Genomic DNA, 19,991 nt, shown 5'->3' on the forward strand with positions numbered 1-19,991 from the left:
TGAATATACTAGTATAAATAAAATGTATTATGTGTGCATATATATGTGGATAAGCTATTTACATTTTTATGTGTAGAAAATGAAAAATATATATTGATTAGCCCTTTTGAGGCTTTTGAACAACTGTTTCATCTTCCTTCTTTCCTGCAACTGCTTTGAGGATTTAGATAATTCATACAAGGTATGTACACAATCACACCCATAGTATGTACATCCTAGTCACACACTTAACATGGAGAGGATGTGTGAGGAATGTAAATTATCCCAGTGGTCAAAGAACTGACCTTACCTGTGACTAATGGCATGGTTAATTAGCCCTGGCATATTTAATAATATGCCAATGTACTGATTACTATATTCAGCCTTTGTGATAATTATGTTACCTACTCAAGGAGATGATAAAAAAAAAACACAAATCAAACAGCCCTTTCTGACCTTCAAAAATAAAAGGACAAATTCTGTTACTGAATACATGTGCACACTTTTGTTGGCTTTATTCATGTATGTACATATGCCTGCCTGAATACAGAAATTGGCCTTTAAATGGGATACGACAAGTTATTTTTTTACACATAAAAATAGAAAACTGATCACTCAGACTGTACACACTCACAGAATGTATTGACATACCACGACCAGCTACAGTATTATGCACGACATATTGTTCACACATTAGTACAGCAGAGATACACACATTTAGAAAATTAGTAATTGCTAGTATATATTTTTCTTATTTTCAGGCTGTGTTGACCTTTTTCAACCTTAATAAAAGGTATCTCCAGGGGCCCTTAAAACAAGAATTAGTCTCTCCTCTCCTCTAGGGATTGGGGAGTATGACTATAATACTGCAATCTCCTGATATACCAGCATCATTTTAAGACACGATGGAAAACATTAGGAAAAATAAGTTACGTAAAGATGTGATCTAAAATAAATGTTAAGGAATCTCAACTAAAATCATCAAGGATGCCGATTAACATGAGTAAGCCCTTTCTACTCATTTTATATAGTTTGCTCTACACACAGCCTTTACATGTTATTAAAAGCAATGATATGAATCAGAAAAAAAACGGTTTAACTGCTCAAGAGTTTTTCTAAAGAGAGACAATTTTTAAAGCAACAAAGAACAATACTAGCAGCAATGTCAAAAAGCAAGCTATAATTTTCACCCCAGAAATAAATGAATGACATCTCCATAGTTAAGAGATCAAGAAAGCTGTTAGCAATTCTCTCCCATTTAATTCTTTGTAACATCATTAAATCACTGGGGTATCTCATCATAATTATCATCATGCAGGTTGATCATCAATATCCTTTTCTAAAGTGTAAAATATGTGATTTTTATTCCTACTATTTTGCAGCCAATTAATTTTGAGCTTGAATCCAGAAAGATACTTGATGAAGAGTTAGCATTTAGAAGTGCCCATCTGGAGCATCGTTTTCTGTAAGGCATCATTTGAAGCCTCTTTGGATACAAGATCTCATGTTTTAGTGATTTTACATCCGGGAGCCCATTTTTTCACAGCTAAAGCTGGTAATCCTCTGGGCAGAGTTAACTGAATTGCTTTCTACATGCTAGTGTCCAGAAAGAGCAATTACCATAAGTTTAAAGTCTCCATTTCAACAAAACTTCTGGTTGCAGCTGTCTTGAGTTTTAAGCCAGCAAGACTTTGAGTGGCTCCTCTTCCCTCTGGGCTCACATAAAAACATAGATGCCAACTGTATCCTGACTAATGCTCATTAGTGCTGTACCTCTTTATGAAGCTTCTAAACAAGTTTTTCCAGGAAGAAAGCAGAAACTATGCCTTTGCTTATTTTATCCTGTGGGTTACAGTCAGTCTTCATAAAGCAAACCATCATTATATAATGGTGTGCCCATAATAGATGCATTTGCTGGTATAACTGCCTCTTTTTGGCACATTATTGCTTGGCTTTAATTTCATATTCAACAGTCTTTATTCTCATTATTAGTATCTGAGATATCTGTGTCTTAAAAAAACTTGTAAATAACATCTTGTTGCACCATTCTGGCCACCACAAGTCATTTCACCAAGGTCCAAGGTTATTTGAATGTTGTTTATAATTATCATCACGTTTACTTACCTAACAGCCAAAAGTAATGTTTCAGGATTGTTTGTTGCTGCTATCTACACATATATACAGATGTACTGGATTTACTTTGAGAGAGGTTATTTTGTTGTGGCAAGTGAGTAGTTTAGCTGGTGACTGTTCACAGTTAAAAGTAGCTGTAATGACCTCTGGCAGATGTCACTGATCACTTGGGAGACAGAATTTTTCCACTTCAATCCATCTTCATTTATGTCCTTGGTCATTGCAAACCCAGCTTATTTGATTTCTGCAGCCAAGGAGAATTGTTTTCTTTCCAAGAGTAGGATAAAGTTCATGGAAATCTGTTTCAGTATTTACAAGACTATTTTTTTTCCCATTTGCAAAAATGTCTAAAATTTTGTAGACATCCTTAAGCCCATGTGTCTGGACAGATGACATTTGTAATTGCTCAGCCAGTTGAAGAATTTCATCAAGAAGGATATCGTTACAAGGATGGACAGGAGATTCAGCATATCCTCTGTTATTTGCCAGGTGGCAGCAGCTGACCCGAATTTGGAGAGAATCAACCAAAAAGCGCCACGCACAACATCAGGAAGCATTGCTAACAGAAAACAAAATGCTCAGATACATACGTAAAATAACAAACACTAAAGGGGATGTTTGACTTCTGATTTCACCATGTAGACAAAAACAGTGTGGGAATAAGGTTGTCGGCTCACTTATCCAAGATACTGCTGAGTTCACTGTTCTATCACAAAGGGAAATTCACAGGCCTCACTTCTCAAACACCACTTAGAACAAAGCAGGAGAGAGTAAACAGCATCATCTCCATGGCAGCATTACAGATAATTAGTAAATCAGGCAGGTAGAGGTCTACACAAGGCTACAAGTGCCCAGTTTTCAATAAAAACACATATACATATATGCAAACCTTATCCTAATGTATTGTTTTTCTTTATACTGATTCATAAAAGTAGACAAGGGATGTGGTTAATTATGTGTTACTAGGAGTAGACAAAATTTTAAACACTTGGCACAATATGTAGGAGGAAGAGAAGACACACATTTCACACATTTTGGCAGCAAAACAGTAACAAAGTGGATGCAGAAAAGGACAAACAATTTATATTAACAGCACACTTGCATATATCCTCTGTAAACACATTTTAAAGTAACATCATACTCTGTTCTTGGTATGCTATATATAGGGATTCTCAGAATGACAGGCATTCCCAGAAATGAGAGGAAAAACATTAGTATAAGCTAGGAACAGTGAAACCTCAATATGCTAGAATACAAACAAATGCTATTTTCCTCTTCTGCTTTCTACTTTAAGACAGCAAGCTCCTATTATGAATTTGGTTCTGAAATCCAACCTCTAAGGTATATGTTACACATGCATATTTAGTTCAATTTATTTCAATTTTTATGTTTAACTTTATAACATGGTGAACACTGGTATTCAAAACAGTATCAGAGAATTCTCAAGATTAAAAAAATTATCAAAGATCAAATTACATTCAATATAGGTGAACTTATCAAGGCAGGAAACATACTAACACATTTTATAAATATTCAATTTCAGACGTGAACAAAAAGGTTTCTGGTTAACCTTGACTTAACAGGATGTTCAACTTTTGCCAGTGACCCAAAGCACAAAGGTTAATCAATATTTTACTCTATGTAAAGTAGTTGGTCTGTGGCATTCAAAGTCAATAATCCAGAAATACACAATTAGAAAAGCATTCAAGATAAACATATGACAGCTGAAGCTGTCACATTTTTCTCATGGTCATAAAAACAGAACAATCAACCTTTAAATTAAAAATTTTAGTATTCACTTGTTAAGTGGTATAGCATCTTAATATTTTAAATGTTGAATTGTCTTCCAGACATGGAGTTCTAACTCACCTTTTTACTACTGGTTTAAGGAATATTTTCTATTTCTTGATTCAATAAAATATTTCCTCCATATATTTCAAAAATAAAATGCATGAAAAAGAACCAAATCATATCTAAGAGAAATGAAGGGTAAAACCAAACAACTTTCAACCCAATGTGTGTCATGCAGGTAAAGTAAGGAAAAAACTGAGCAAGTTCCAAGAGTCTACCAAGAAAACTGTTTTGCAACTTCATCTGTTGAATGAACCTTAGGTTTCACAAATAAGGTATACTAAATGCCTAATGCTATGTCACAGATTGAAGTGAAGGAAAATTCTCAAATAAGGTTTTATTGTGAGAGTAACTTAGGGGAGGTATCACAATACAAAAATGCTGCTGTCTTGAATAGGTCCCTATCTTATTTATCCATCTGAAGATATATTTCTGTTAATGTCCTTAAAAGCTGTTAGTTCTATAGGGTTTAATGAGCCACAAAACAAACAATATTTTTGTAATATTTTGTGACAATCTCTTGAGTGTTGTAGAAGTGAAGAATTTGGTCCCAGCACCAAAGAAAATCAGTTAAACTTAGTACATTAAACAAATTTTCTTAAAGTTTTGATAGACATAACCACAATAGCAAATCTAGCAATTTTAATGTATTTAATGTGAGACAAATGCCAACAACTCTCTCAGGCCTCTGCTTCATTTAACTGTTTACAAATCATGTGGTTACTCTAAAGTCATGAAAATAAATATTATTATCAGAGGTGAAATTCCTTATTCTCACCTATTTTAATGCAGGGACAGCCTGTTCTAGCCACTTCACAGCAGAGGATTACCTGGGGCCACCCATCTGGAGTAGGCACTGTTGACAGCTGCTACTGTGTACACAGGCTGTACGCTGTGTATACACAGCATGTATGCCCATGTGGGAGGGAGAAGCCAGCTAGCAAGAGTTAGCAGAGAGATTATGTCCTGGCAGAGGCATCTGAGACAGAAGTGACACGAACGCAACTACAAATGGGTATTTAAGGCCCAAAGAGAGAGTGTTAGGCTAAATCTCTAATCGTTAATAGTAATTTGCTTGGTAATTTGATGGAAATTTCGATATTACATAGTATTCTTAATAGACACCAATGGGTAAGAAACTGAAAAATGTGCCTTATTAAAAAATTCCTTCTAATTTCCAAATAGAACAACTGTAACAACTCTCAGGCTCTGAGAATACTGTTCCATATATGCAAGCTTTGTCTACAGTTAAATTGCTTCAAAATAAATCAAAGGCTTTTTACTAATTTAGGTTGTGTCGAGTGTAGCTTGTGCTAAGTTCAGGAATGATTTTTTTTTCCTGCATATGTTCAGAATGTGCAGAACAGAATTAAAAGTGAAAAAAGCCAGAACAGATACTGTGAATTGACTGTACCCACGGGACACATGAGTCTCTAGAGAGAATACCTATGGTTAGGTACTCTTTTCTAGCTCATTACGGGGAATGAGTTCAAAGAAGACAACCGGTGCCCCTCCAGCATCTAAGTCTGGTTTTCTAAACGCAAAATGGAGACCAGCACTCCCCCAACAATGTCTGCAGGAAGGGAAGCCTTCCCAGGGCCGTTGTTCATTCTTCCTTTCCACACTACCCCAATTCTCAAGCCGGTGCTGCTCATCCAGGCCAGTGCCTTGGAGGATACTCATGTGTCTCGGGACACACGTCTCTTCTGGAGACACGGGAGGGCCAAGGTCCCAGGAAGTATAATCCACCCAAATCACAAGCCACGTTTTCGTAAAGGCCTCTTCTTTCATTGGGTTTGAAGGATATTATGGGTATTTCTCTTAAAATCAATAAGTTTGCAGAAGTTACCTTTTTACTCCAGCGTATATATTTAAGCAATTAGATGATAGTAGTCTATGTACAAAAATTGTAAGGAAGCTCACATTCTAATTTGGTGTTGACTACATTTGTTACTGGAAGTTACTGAACCCAATTAAAAAAAAATCACTAATTGCATCCTGTTTACAGGAGTCTAAATTAAACATTGTTTTTGTTACTTATGAGGCTTTTATCATCACAGAAAAAGCAGTGTTTGGTAATCTGCTATTTATAGTTCCTGACCAGAACCTTAGCATTCTCAGTAGAATATCACTGGAGAACACCTGCACAGTATCAATTTAGTATTATCCCTAATTTGATGGCTCTTTTCAAGAATTCAGTCCCATGTACTTCTTCTAGGGTAAGAAAATATGAATATGTCTGGTCAGAATCACAGAGATGCGCCTTGCCTTCAGTGCAGGAAAATGGGTCTATATAAATCCATGTTTAATGTAGGCAGTTTTCATAGTCAAAAGCTTAGCTAATGTTCCTAATATAACTTTCTTATATTTATTAACAGCAATAAGAAGGTTTATAAAAAGAGTTGTCTGCAGATGTTTACAAACATTAATTCATATTTCATATTTTACACATTTACCTGTTTTTATTTAATGTTATCTGGCCTAGGAATGAATCAAATTTGTTCTCATTTTTTCCATTATGGTTCTTATCACTTATTTATAATTTGTGTGGTTACAGCATTCTTACTGCAATAAGACTAGAAATTATAACAATGTTTTTGCCAATAGTGTTTTTGCTACTTTCAATATGAAGCAGGGATTTTAATGGAAATACTATTGTGTGATAAATTGAGGCAGTTATACAAAATAATACATGTATAATGATATAATAATGCTATTTCTATGAACAACATCATATTTTTAAAAACCCAGTGAGTATTATTTTCAATTTGTTAAGGTTGCAAACCTTCGGTGAAGCTTGTTTCTCTTTTCTTGTTCCTTCTTTCAAATTGAAATGACATTTTTGTTTATAGAGCTCCAGGTCAAAGGATCTAACAATTTTTAATAGCAATTTCCTATAGTGAATACTTGCTTTTTCTTCCTAGTCTTGCAGCAAAAAACTAAGCAAGCTTTGACATAGAGGGACACATGTGAATACCGTAAATTTATACACAAACTCCCATAAATACTCCCTTTCAATCTAACACAGAAGAAGGGGCAGGGCGGACGCAGCAGTTGGGGCGTCGGAAGTTCTGCAGCATGGACTGGAAAACACTGTGCTGCCTTCCTTTGAGCTTCTTATTTGAAGAAGTATCTGAGGAAATGGATCTCCGGGTCTGGCTATTTTGAGTTTTGATTAATTTCTCATGTTCCCTGATTTGTCTTTGCAAATGGTTCTGGATCGCGATTCCCAGGGACTCTGCGTCCAAGGATGCACCATACACTTCCCAGGTCATTCCCTGCTCATCCCACACGACGTCCCTGACACGCTTGGACTGTTTCAGCTGGAGCTTGGAGTCTGCGCCAAGCTGCTTTTTCTTATCTCCTGGAGTGAGTCCTACCTGAGCAGCAGCTGCTGTCACATTTAACTTTTGCTCCTTGAGGAACTCGCTGACGCGGCTGGGCCTGCGTGGGCTGGCTTTGACGGAGCGAGATGGGGTCTTCTTGCCGGAACCTGGGCTGGAGTCACCCATGGGATCAGATGGCAGGCTCAGGCTGGTGGCTGTCTTGGTCTGTCTGTTTTCTTCTAAGGTGCTCTCCTGGTTCTTCCTAATTGGGGAGGGTGTAGGATTAGCAGCTGATTCTGTGCCTCCACTTTCTTGGGATTTAGGATTGAGCAGTAGGGTTTTGGCATCCGAGGTATCAGTGCCAGTAGACTCTTTTTCTTTTACTACCTGAGGAGATGCAGGCTTCTTTTCCCTTGCATCTCCTTTATTAGTGGGATCCAAGCTCCCAGAATGATCAGCTTTGCTGATAGAGCCACAGGAGTCAGATAGTTTGCAATCTGGGTCTGTTTTGTGGCCATTTGTCGTTTTCTCTGCAAACTCAGATGGCCTGGTTTCAAATTTCCCCAATCCATAACTTGTTTCAGCTTGACTGCATGCACTGACAGAAATCTGGTCAATGGCGATAGCTTTCAGGGAACTAGAATTAGTACCTGCGAGCTTTTTAGCAGTTGACTCTTCCCTCGCTGGAGTCATTCCTGCTAACCTCCCATCTTCTTTACACGTATGCTGGGCATTACCGGAGACCAAATTGATTGATGAGGTTTTAAGGACCCCACCTGGTAGGCTCACAAGTTTATTTTCCCGTTGGAAAGCTGTAGACTCAGCTGCAGCTGCCTGAATGTGCACCTGTGGCATGATGCCAGGGCACTGGCTGGACTCCTGAGGGGCTAGCGTGCTGTCAGAGAGCTCCAGTGTGTGGCTCCCACTGCTGTGGCAAATGACACGCAGCTGCTCTTGTTCAAAATGCTCAGGAGCAGGGCTTTCCTTCAGAAATGCAGTGAGGATACTGGGGCTGGTGGAGACGGATCTGCTCTCGACACTCGCCACTGCCTGCACCTCCGCATCTTGCCAAGCCCTGCTGGGAACTTCCTTGATTTCACTTTCAGCTTGGTTGGTCATCGTACTGGCTTCTTTGAACCTTGACATCTGACGCTGTGCTGGCAGCGGCACCTTCTCTGGACCTGGGGGACATGCCGAAGGTTCGCTAGTGAGGGGGGTTGGTTGAGGTGTCACAGAAGTTGTGCCTTGGGGGCCCGAGGCAGTGACAGAGGGCTGCTTGTTCTCTGTACATCCAGATTCTCTAGTTAGAGGTTTACAGGACCTCATTTCAGAGTCACAGATGGCTCCCTGCCTTTCCCCTTCAGGTCCACCTACAGGAGAGGATGAGTGACTAACCACCCTGGCTGCTGTCACTGGAGTCTGCACTGTTCCCTGGATTGTTTCTGGAGAAGGAAACTCACAGGACACCTGATCTTTGCTGCTACTGAGGACGCCTCCCACAGGACAACTTGGTTTCTCAGGTTGCTCTCTATTTGAGGTTCTCTGTGATCTCATCAGGGAATCTTCAGGCATGGATGAGGTGATGGCATTGGGCTGATCACCTGGGATGGACTGGCAGGTGTGCTGATTGGCAGGCATTGTCAATAGTGTGTGTATAAGATCCCTTCCTGCTGCAGAACTCGGGGCTGATGCTGCGGGCTGGCTGCTCCCTGGCAGCTGGGGATTGCCGGGAGAGTTGAATGTGGCAGGTGCTTTCTGCACTTCATTGAAGACACCAGGAGAAGACATATCTGGTTGGGTGGTCTCATGCTCACAAACCTGCATCAGGGCTTCGGCAGCTGCCCTGGGGCTGAGGTCTGGTTCTGCAGGGGTACCTGAAAAGCCATTGGCATTCTTACACAGGAGAGCTGGTCGATGCCGAGGGGAGGCAGCCTGTGGCTCTCCTAGATCGTCTTCTTTTCCGGAAGCTGCAATCAGGGAAGTTTTAGCTGATCTCAGAGGGTCAGGTACAGTCCCCATGGAATTTCTCTTCAGGAGCACTCCAGAGCTCTCTTGAGTACTGTTCCCACTGGTGGGGGACGGGAGCGCAGTCAGAGCTCAGAGTGATGACACAGTCAGGGATGATTCCTCTGAAGAACCAGCCTGTGAATCAAGGAAACAGCATCATTAATACAGTACGTCGCTTAAGGATTGAAAAATAAACCAAACTGTCATTTTTATAAGAGCACATTAAAAACTTTTCTTCCCATACCTGTTGATATAAAAATAGACCTTGTGGGGAGGGAGAAGAAAAAAATAAATAAAAATAGACTTGAGAAAAAGATTTTGAAAAAAATTATAATTACGAAAATATTATTTTGATATATTAGTTTCTGCTTGCATCCCACTAATGTCTAGCAAATAGGTTTTTCATGTATCTACCTAAGTTTGCTAACTATCTCAAAAGTTATTGGTGTAATCTGATTTAGCAAATGTCAGAAAATCCTGTAAAGCCACTCTAATTAAATCAATAAGTAAGTATTGAAGTAGGCATAAACAGATATGTGAAATAAGAAATCTAGGGAGAGATCCAAATATAAATGGGGACTTAATCTATGACAAAAGAAGTATTACAGTTTGGTGGTGAAAGGCTGAGTTATTTCATAGAAGGAGTTGGCAAACTGTTCATTCATCTGGAAGAAAAGAAAAGTAGATGTTTATATTATACCAATTCCAAAAATAAATCCTAGATGGATGCAGTGGATTAAAGGTTAAAATATAAAATAAATAAATAAAATCATATAAGAAAACCTAGGAATCATAAATGTAATCTAGAGACAGGTGAGCTAGGCTTTTTCTGAGATGGTAGAAACACTGTAAGAGAAAACAAACATAGGTGACTAAATAAAATTCAAAACCTGAATTTTATGGCATGACAAAAGATGCTATAAAAAATACAAGATTTTGGGGGAAATAAAAAGTGTATAACCCTAGAGGGCAGGCAAAAATACCTATAATATAGCAGGAGCTCTTTAACATTTACGAGGAGACCAAATAATCCATTGAAAAAATGGATAACAAATATAAAAACATAAGTTTACAAGATACGAAATTTAAATAACCATCAAGCTTATGAAAAGATGATCAAATACATTTATAGTCAAATAATGCAAATAAAGTAACAATGCAATTTCACTTCACACCAGTTGCATCTGCAAAATCTTAAAAAAAATAGACTTTTAACAGTAAGGCCTAGGGAGACCTAGCAAAAGGAAGTATTTTTATTAATTGTAGGTGCAAATAAATATGTATTGTTACAGCTTTCTTATGGAGGCAGTTTAATTTTTAAAACTATAAATACACATTTCCTTGACTCAATGATACCAACTCTATCAACAGAAATAGAAACACCAACATATATGAATATGGGGATGTTTCCTGAAGTACTATTTGTAGAAGAAAAACAGACTGGTCTTTATAAATAGGCAGAATGATAGGATAAGTCATGACGTAATTCTACTACAGAGTATTATGCAACCAGTAAAGTAAATAATTCAGCTATAACTTTTCACATGGAAGAGATTTCCTCAAGGTATGATTGAATGAGAAAAACAAGGTCCAGAAAACAGCATATACATTTTCATTTTTGTAAAACAATGACCTAAAACACTGCATATGTATGCACACAAACAGGCACACACACAGATATGTCTGTGTATGATTACATAAATTCTAAAAACATTTGGAATGAGACATATTAGGTGTTAAATAGAGGGAGAGTGATAAGTTGGGGACAGAGAGGGGAGATGAAAGTACCCAAAGGTGGAAAATGCTGAATTTTAAAAATCGGAAATGATTTAGGGCATATCATTATGTAAAATTATATGTGTGTGTTTATATATAAGCTTTTTTTTTTTTTTTTTTGAGACAGGGTCTTGCTCTGTCACCTAGGCTGGAGTTCAGGGATGCAGTCATGGCTCACTGCAGCCTCGACCTCCCAGGCTCAAGCTATCTTCCCACCTCGGCCTCCCAAGTAGCTGGGACTACAGGTGAATGCCACCATGCTCAGCTAATTTTTAATTTTTTTTGTAGAGACAGAGTCTCTCCATGTTGCCCAGGGTAGTCTTGAACTCCTGAACTCAAGTGATCCTCCTGCCTCAACCTCTGAAAGTGCTAGGATTATAGGTAGAAGCCCATGAACCTGGCCTATAAGCATTTTTTAGAAAGAATAACTAGACACTAGGTCATGTGGATAAAGCAATGGATCAGAAATTAGTGGATGACTGTGTTTTAATATTTATCATTAATAAGCCATGTTACTTCAGGCTAATCACTTAATCTTTCTGAACCCCAAATTAACTCACTGGCAAAATGAATTAAATGATTTCTGAGGATCTTTCCAGCTCCAAAATTCAAGGATTCCACTTCTTTGCACATGATGAATAATACATCAAACTGTATGATCTTCACTCAGGCTACAAAGTGTCAAAATAAGGCAAAATCAAATCCGGTTGGACCTAGATTTTGAAAACACATAATTTTATCCTTTAGCTCAATGTAATCCAGGTGATCTACTATCATATAAGATCTAACAATAAATAGAATGCATTTTCTCCTCTAAACAAGCTCTTCCTTCTAACTTCATTCTTTATATGAATAGGTTGAATATATTCCCATTCCTGGTCTTAACTGCTTTCTGCTCAAACCATTTCTGTAGGTTTCTGTTCTATTTCTTCCTTACCCCAGTATTCTGTTGCAAAATCACTTGCTCTGCCCCAGCCAGTCTTTCACTCTGTTTTGCATTTGTGTTTATTATACTTTTCCTCCTACTGTCTGCCCTCCTCATCCTCAAAAAGCCTACCCATTCTTCAAGGCCCCACTTAAATCCCATTTTTTTTCTGAAGTCCTCTAAAGCCTTCAAGTTATGAAGTCTCTCTTTTCTCAAAAAAAAAAAAAAAAAAAAAAACAAACAAAAAAACAACTCCTACAGGTTGGTTGGTCCTCTGTGTCCTTTGTATTGTTCTTTTCATGCACTGTTTTCGCACCATTGTTACTTATATAAATGCCTCATTTTTCCAAAAACACTTCAAGCCCCAGAAGGAAAAGAAAGAAGCCTATTGATTCATTTCTGTTGACTCCACAGGACACAGTGCAGGGTCTTGTGCATAAAAAGTTGTTAATTGATCCTGTTACCCTCCAAAATGGCCATTATTACAGCTCTGCCAAATGTCAAACTTACAGGAGAATTTGATCCATGGCACGAAATGTTAAGAAAAACATAATGTAAAAGAGTGCTTTTGGAAGTGAGAAAATGGTGTTATCTTACTTATTAAACTTTATGTGTCTGTAATCCAGGTTTAGATAACTAAAACCAAGAACACTGAACACCTGCTATGAAAAGTTGGAAGGTCTCATAAAGCCAGGAACACAGAATATCTCCTGTGTTGTAAGGCTGGTGCCAAGGAAGCTAATTCGCCAAAGAGGACTATAAAACATGAACAGCTCAAAGTTCAGCAACTGAAAGTTAAAAGATTTAGATGAAGATGACTTCACAAAACTCTCAGAAGTCCACTGTGTTTACTTCCATTTCCAACACATAGCTAACTTTTAGTTTAACTTTGAAAGTGCGTTTTATTTCATTTGCTTTGCTAATAGAGGTTTAATTGTCTATCAATTGAAGATCAAGAAGAAAAGCCCAAATTGCTTGGCTAAGACCTAGCACTTGAAATCTCTGTATTTATGCATAGATAACAAATCAATACTACTCTCCAATCTGTCTGCTAATGGAATTGTCACAGCATCTCCCTGAGCCCAGAAGAGACTGCCCGAAGTTCTGAACCAACACTCCTTCCCTCCCTCACTGACTGGCAGAAATCTATGGGCTCCAGTAGGTCAGACAAATCGAACATTTAAAAAGTATAACTACTTGTTGGTTTAGAATGGGAAGTATGTGTCTTTATCATCAACCAGAGTCCATTATGGTAAGATTTAATAACTTGCACTAAAAATGAGGTGCAAACAGGTGGCCCCCAGACTTAATGAGTCCCTTCTACAGAAGGGTGTGTTGCATCTGGGTGTGTGTGTTTGTGTGTGTGTGGAGTGTGTGTCCTGCATGGTTTTCTCTTCCTCCTTCCTTTCCTCTTCCCCTTCCCTTTCTTTTTCCTTCTTTCTCTTTTTTTAAACTTTTTTTTTTAAGTTCAGAGGTAAATGTGTAGGTTTGTTACATGGGTAAACTCATGTCACAGGGGTTTGCTGAACAGATTATTTCATCACCCAGGTATTAAGCCTAGTACCCATTAGTTAGTTTTTTTCTGATCCTCTCCCTCCTCCCATTCTCCACCCTCTGATAGGCCCTAGTGTCTGTTGTTCTCCTGTATGTGTCCATGTGTTCTCATTATTTAGCTCCCACTTAAAAGTGAAGTATTTGATTTTCTGTTCCTGCATTAGTTTGCTAAGGATAATGGCCTCCAGCTCCATCCATGTTTCTGCAAAAGACATGATCTCATTCTTTTTTTATGGCTGCATAGTATTCCATGGTGTATACGTATCACATTTTCTTTATCCAGTCTATCATTGCTGGGCATTTAGGTTGATTCCATGTCCTTGCTATTGTGAATAGTGCTGCAATGAACATACACATGCATGTGTCTTTACGACAGAACGATTTATAATCCTTTGGAATATACACCATAATGGAATTGCTGGGTTGAATGGTAGTTCTGTTTTTAGGTCTTTGAGGAATCTCCACACTGTTTTCCACAATGATGAAACTCTTTCCCTTTTTCCTTCCCTTTCTTTTCCTTCTGTTTCTTTTGAATTGAAGAGATCTTTCATAAAAATCCAGATTTCTCCCTTGCCTCTATTGTAAGGTTTGCATTTCCACATGGCAACCACTAGGTGGCGCTGAGAAGAACTGTCCCCCTTGACGGGCGTGGACTCTCCAAGTGACCAGGAGTCCTGCTACACTTGTTAACATTACTTACCTGGGGTTGTGTGTGCAGCTGGGTTTGAAGACCTTGCTCTAAGAGTACTGACACTAGACTTCCCACTCTAATTTGCAGGCCTCTGAGGGCAGTCTGACATTGTGTTTAAGAACATAGACTCTGGGGCAGACTCCTTGGATTAGAATATCAGTTCCACCACCTAGCTTTAGCTCTGTGTGCTTGGGCAAGTAACTCAACCTCTCAGGGCCCCAGTTTAATCTATAAACTGAGGATAATAATAGTACAAGTACAGCCTCATTGGGTTGTCATGAGGAATAGATTTGGCCTTTAGAACAAACAGCATCTTGGCACATATTAAGCACCATAAAAGTGTTAGCCTTTTTTAGAAACCTTGGTATTTAAGCTTTTATCTGTGTTAAAGTAAAAGTTATTCTGACACTTGTTAAAATGGTAAGAAGACTTTATTCAGGACTTTTGTGATGGGTATCAAGAATATTGCAATAGAGTAGAGAGATGGGGCTCAAATTCAAATACAACAAGAACAAGTAGAGATATTTAGCCAAGGAGAGGGTTGTGGTGGGGGGCAGGTGTGTCAGTGGATTTAAAATTACTAAGAGGAGACATCAAGCGAAGGGGGATTTTTGCTAAACCACTTAACAAATTCTTGCTGAAAGCATGGTTGACCAAAGTGATCAGATGTCAGGGATGGTGAATTCTCTCTAAGCTGGCTTAGCAAGGTTCTTGCTAAAACTGGACTCTGCAAAAGATGAACACAGATGCCTAAGGTCAAGACCTGGTTGAGAAGAGGGCTCAGCAAATAAAGATTTTCTTAAAAGACTCTCTGTAACATTATAAATTCTTCCTGAATTGAGCAGAAATCACACAGAAGCTAATGGTACCTCTGAGTTTATCTTTAAGTTTAATGGGAACCGTTTCCTTGACAGCAGACTCTTTTGGCACCTATCCTTAAAATCGTGAGCAGAGACTTAAAGCCTTGTTCTGGTAATACAGCAAGACTGCAGGGTAAACATTATCCACCTTTTACAGGGAGGGAAACTGAGGCCCAGAGGCTAAGTAACCCACTCAAGATGGAATACCTGTAATTCCTGTTGAACTGAATTCTAATGGATGCGAATGCCTGGACCCTTCCTATGCTGCTTCCTTATTAACTGTAATCATGAGAAGAAAATGGAAAGAAAGAAAAAATTTTAAAATTTTTATAGATATCTATATATTTATATAGATATCTCCCTAGAGGAGAGGGAACCTTCTATTTGCAAGTGATTTGCAATCCAGGGGCAGCCTAGATGGCATTAACATCCACTACAGTGACATTCATAACTGGTCACCTTAGGAAAAGTCCAGCCAGCTTGTTGAAAGCTGACACTGCCACTGCCCATTCTGAAAATAGTGAGTTCCGCTACTATGCCACGCTGCCTATTTTCATAACAGACACCTGCACTTAATAAGAGAGGCAACAGGGAATCTCAGCCCTTTGTGACTTCCCCCAAAGCCACACTGATGGGAAGAGCATTAAGCAGAATGGATGGGGAGAGGCGTGGTGGCCCTGGATCGACAGGAGGCTGATGTAGTGCAGGTCATAGTGATAATCCTGTGGGCAGCAATTACCTTAGCCCACTTCGGAACCACTGCACTGCTAGAACAAGGGCTCCAGGATGTCATCATGCCTCTTTAGTGATATTAAATAAGAGTTACAGGGACCTCAGCGAGCACCTTTCTTTCCAGCCATCTGACAGCTGTTTTTAGTAATCAGATAGCTCCTGCAAAGACCCTCAGAGAACAGCAAGGCAAAAAGTAAGAGATTACTAATCCTCAAGAAAAGAGTAAAGAAAAAACATCATCTGGCATCCTATTCAATCTGATCTAATTGCTCCCTTTAATTGGGAACTTTTGCCTGGATAATTTGCATTCTGAACCCAGCAGATTCTGCCAGTGCAGAGTTTGAAGGAGAAGTGATTCAATCCCAGGAAACAGCCACAGGCTGGGAAGAGCAGTCCTTTCTTCTTTCTTTAAAAACATCATACCGGGGCACTAACAGCTGCCTAAAATGCACTTTTTGAAGACATTAGCTGAAAAATTGTTTTGTCCCTTCAGACTGTGGCTAAAGCAAGTCAAAATGGCTGAAGAGAAAGGAAGACTGCTTTGCTTAGTGCTACTAACAGTGTCATGTGGACTTTCAATTATAATGGTTACTTTAATAAAAGGCTCATGAGAAACAAGCTGCATCCCTTCTCCCCATCCAGTTTGTCTTTTCAACATTGTTCTAGAAAAACGAGTGCATGGCCTGTTATCTTACTGAATTCCACTGTAAGCAAGACTGGATAAAAACCAAGAGGTTAAAAAAAAAGGGCTTTAAGAAGCACGATGACCCTAAATATTCCCCCTCTTTTGTCAAATACAATTTGAACAGATGGCTTCTAAATTCACAACAGATTAGAATCATGGGACAGCAAGCACTTATTTCTTGCTTTCTCTATTGCAGACACTGTTCTGTATGTGAACTCATTTACTCCTTAGAACAGCTCTATAAGGATGGTCTTACTATGTGCCCTGCTTTGCAGATCTGGAATCTGAGGCAAGGTCACACCACTAGTGAGTTGTGCAGACCGAATTTAAATCCAGACCATCTGGCTCCTGAGTCCACATTGTTAACCAGTTTTACACAGGGAAGAGAGACCTCTTTTTATTTTTATTTTTTGTGGAGGCAAACTCAATGACTTGGACAAGCAGCATCATCAGACAATAAGAACAGTAACAGAAAACTCAAAAAGCATAGTGGTATAGGAACATTCCTTTAAACCCTATTACTAACCGAAGCTAATAAAGGTCAATTAGGCAATACAGAAATCCAATACAGAAATCTTCATAATGATTAATCCAGTTTGGACATTTTAAGAGCCATAGACTCTTCTGAGAAGTTGATGAAAACCATGAACCCTCTAGAATCACATGCATGTACATGTACACACACATATTTGCAGATCATTTTAGAAGGTTTACGCTCGGTGTTTTAGGGGAGGGAAAATTCTTTTTCCTCTTACCTTCCTAGGTTCTCTGGCTGGAGCCCTGAGAACCTAGGAAGGTAGTAGGAAAAAGAATTTCCAGACAAACGCCAGAGTATCAAAAGAAAAACATATAACTGTATTTAACATAAGCTTTATGTGACATAGAAGCCTTCATAAGGAAATGAAGACTTGTAGGAATGGTTAAGCCTGAGCATTTTTTTTTTTTTTTTTTTTGAGACAGAGTCTTGCTCTGTCACCAGGGTGGAGCACAGTGGCACCAACCTGCAACCTCCACCTCCTGAGTTCAAGCAATTCTCGTGCCTCAGTCTCCCGAGTAGCTAGGATTAAAGGCATGCGCCACAGCACCCAGCTAATTTTTGTAGTTTTAGTAGAGATGGGGTTTCATCATGTTAGCCAGGATGGTCTCCATCTCCTGACCTCGTGATCCAACCCCTCGACCTCCCAAAGTGCTGGGGTTACAGGCATGAGCCACTGTGCCTGGCCAAACCTGAGCATTTTTATAGTAGGGTTGATGAAGAGTGGAAAATCATGGAAAAATGTGATAAGACAAATGGGCAGGAGCTAAGAGTAGTAAACTGCAGGAAACTTAGCAAGGCCTGTTCCTTTGACTCCACTTGGATTCCCTCTGGGTATGGGAAGGGCACCACTCACATGAGGGTCGTATGACCTGCTTTGGAGAGAAAGGGGCGTGAGAGTCCTTCCTGTACTTGCCATTTCTCAAATTCCTTCAGCTTAAAATAGTCACTATGCCAAGGCGCCCTACGTCAGGGTAGTGTGTTCTGAGCCCTGTCACTAGCAGCCTTTCCACGGCTGCACATTAGTATCCTTTTCTCTATGGCATTGGAAAATGTCACAAAATAAAATGGACCTGCTTCAAAGACTTGTTATGAGCTCAAATGAAATAGGTTAAACACTTAGCATGCTGCTTAGAATATAATAAACAATCGTGAGTTATTATTCTTAAAAATTAGTATTTTGGCATAATTTACCTATGGAGGCAGGAATTATGAAATGTATTTTACAGAGAGTCCATCTTACATGGTCCAACATTTAAATAAGTTTACTATATGTTCCCCTAAATCCCAATCTAAAGACTACCACTTGAAGAAGTAACATTTAGCTAACTTGAAAATTGACACACAATAAGCTTTATTCTTTTTCATTCAGGTGGGAGGAATAGACTTTTTTGGTCCGTTTTCAACAAAAATATTTTTTAAAAAACTTGAACTCTTCTCCAGAAGAGGTGATTAAAACATTTAGGTTTGTTATTCTTTCCTTCTCTAATCAAGCTGGATCTTATCATCTACTTGGTTTGCCTGACAAATATTCAAATCTGAATATTTTCTTCTTTTGCAACTCAGCTTTGAAGGACTTCAATTGCAAGCTTATTTTAATTGCAAAGAGAATGCAACAGGATCTCAGGGCTAAGTGGTGGTTAAACAACACGCTAATAGAAGTAAACTAGGCAGCCTCCATTTGCATGTTTTTGCATTTGCATTTTAAAATCCTGTGTTAGATATGATCAAAGCTGCTCTGCATCCCAATTTTCTACAGGATATATTTAGCACCAGTAAAGTGCCACTCAGCCTTACAAACAAGTATTCTTGTCCTTGCTGCATTCTTGACCTTACTGATCTTGCTGCCTTTTTCCCTGGCTGCCACACTGCCCCCCTCTACCACCCCCAACTGTTCCAGGTTCACATTAAAACAAGTCTTCCACTCCACTTGCTTGCCTTTTGGCAAAGGCATCTTCCAAATGCAGAGGTGGACACCTAAGTGGGAGATCCCTGCTATGCCATAATAGGCTGAGAGCTTATTGGTAATTTCTGCTTTTAGCTCACATCAGACACCACCAAGTCAGACACCACCAAGTTCAAGCAGTTCTCTTGCCTCAGCCTCCTGAGCAGCTGGGATTACAGACGTGTGCCACCGCACCTGGCTAGTTTTTTTGTATTTTTAACAGAGAAGGGGTTTCGCCATGTTGGCCAGGCTGGTCTCGAACTCCTGACCTCAGGTGATCCACCGGCTTCAGTCTCCCAAAGTGCTGGGATTACAGGCATGAGCCACCATGCCTGGCCCTACTTGGGTCTTTAATCACATCGGAGGATGGAAAAATGTCTGGTGGCAATATTTATACAGTGAGGAATCCACAGGGAAAGGGAGCTGTTCACTGAGATGGTGCCTTGGGGGCTCTTCTGCTCTTAGAGAACACAGAGAAACCCAGGAATAGGCAAATTCCTCAGGGTCTTATGGTCTATACCTGCTCTGTGCTCCCCATTTGCTGTTTGCAAGGAGAACCAGGCTGTCTGAGAGAATGTGGGGTGCTCTGCTCTTGAGAATGAATAGCTTCTTTGCTGGGGCCACAATCTTCAGGTTTGATCTGACAGTTGTGATTAAAAAAGCGAGGAAGAGAAGGAAAGAACCCGTCACTCTCTTGCTTTACAGTCTGTAAAACATTAAGTTAGGCATCGCGAGTACATAAAGGTTTTGCTTTTTGCCCTTAAGGAAATATCAATCCTTTTGAGGAGACAAGACAAATTCAATAAGAAGCTATAAGTGAGCAAGAGTGTATATAATTAAGTGGCTTAATGCAGTGGTAATAAACTGCTTTGTAGATGTTCAAATCAGGGAAAAGGCCAATATTTCTAATTCAATTGACATTTCCTGTATAGCTATTCTATAGGCTAGAAAAAGTTGCCCCTATGTAAGTAAGTCTAAAGAAAAGTGAACAT

At 39.2% G+C, this 19,991-nt stretch overlaps 1 protein-coding gene across 3 annotated transcripts in view; it reads right to left on the minus strand.

Annotated features, from left to right (window-relative positions):
* Positions 1-475: 475 nt before the first annotated feature.
* The window catches only part of GPRIN3 (GPRIN family member 3), a 66,876-nt gene continuing 47,360 nt past the window's right edge, over positions 476-19,991 (minus strand). For all 3 annotated transcript variants that reach the window (XM_003829886.5, XM_034958915.3, XM_063603831.1), the window contains exon 2: positions 476-9,431. In XM_003829886.5, the coding sequence (XP_003829934.4) occupies positions 6,978-9,308 (2,331 nt within the window). In that variant the 5' untranslated portion in view covers positions 9,309-9,431 and the 3' untranslated portion in view covers positions 476-6,977. The remainder of the gene's footprint in view (positions 9,432-19,991) is intronic.

The sequence above is a fragment of the Pan paniscus genome, chromosome 3 (genome assembly GCF_029289425.2).
Source record: "Pan paniscus chromosome 3, NHGRI_mPanPan1-v2.0_pri, whole genome shotgun sequence".
Taxonomy (NCBI): domain Eukaryota; kingdom Metazoa; phylum Chordata; class Mammalia; order Primates; family Hominidae; genus Pan; species Pan paniscus.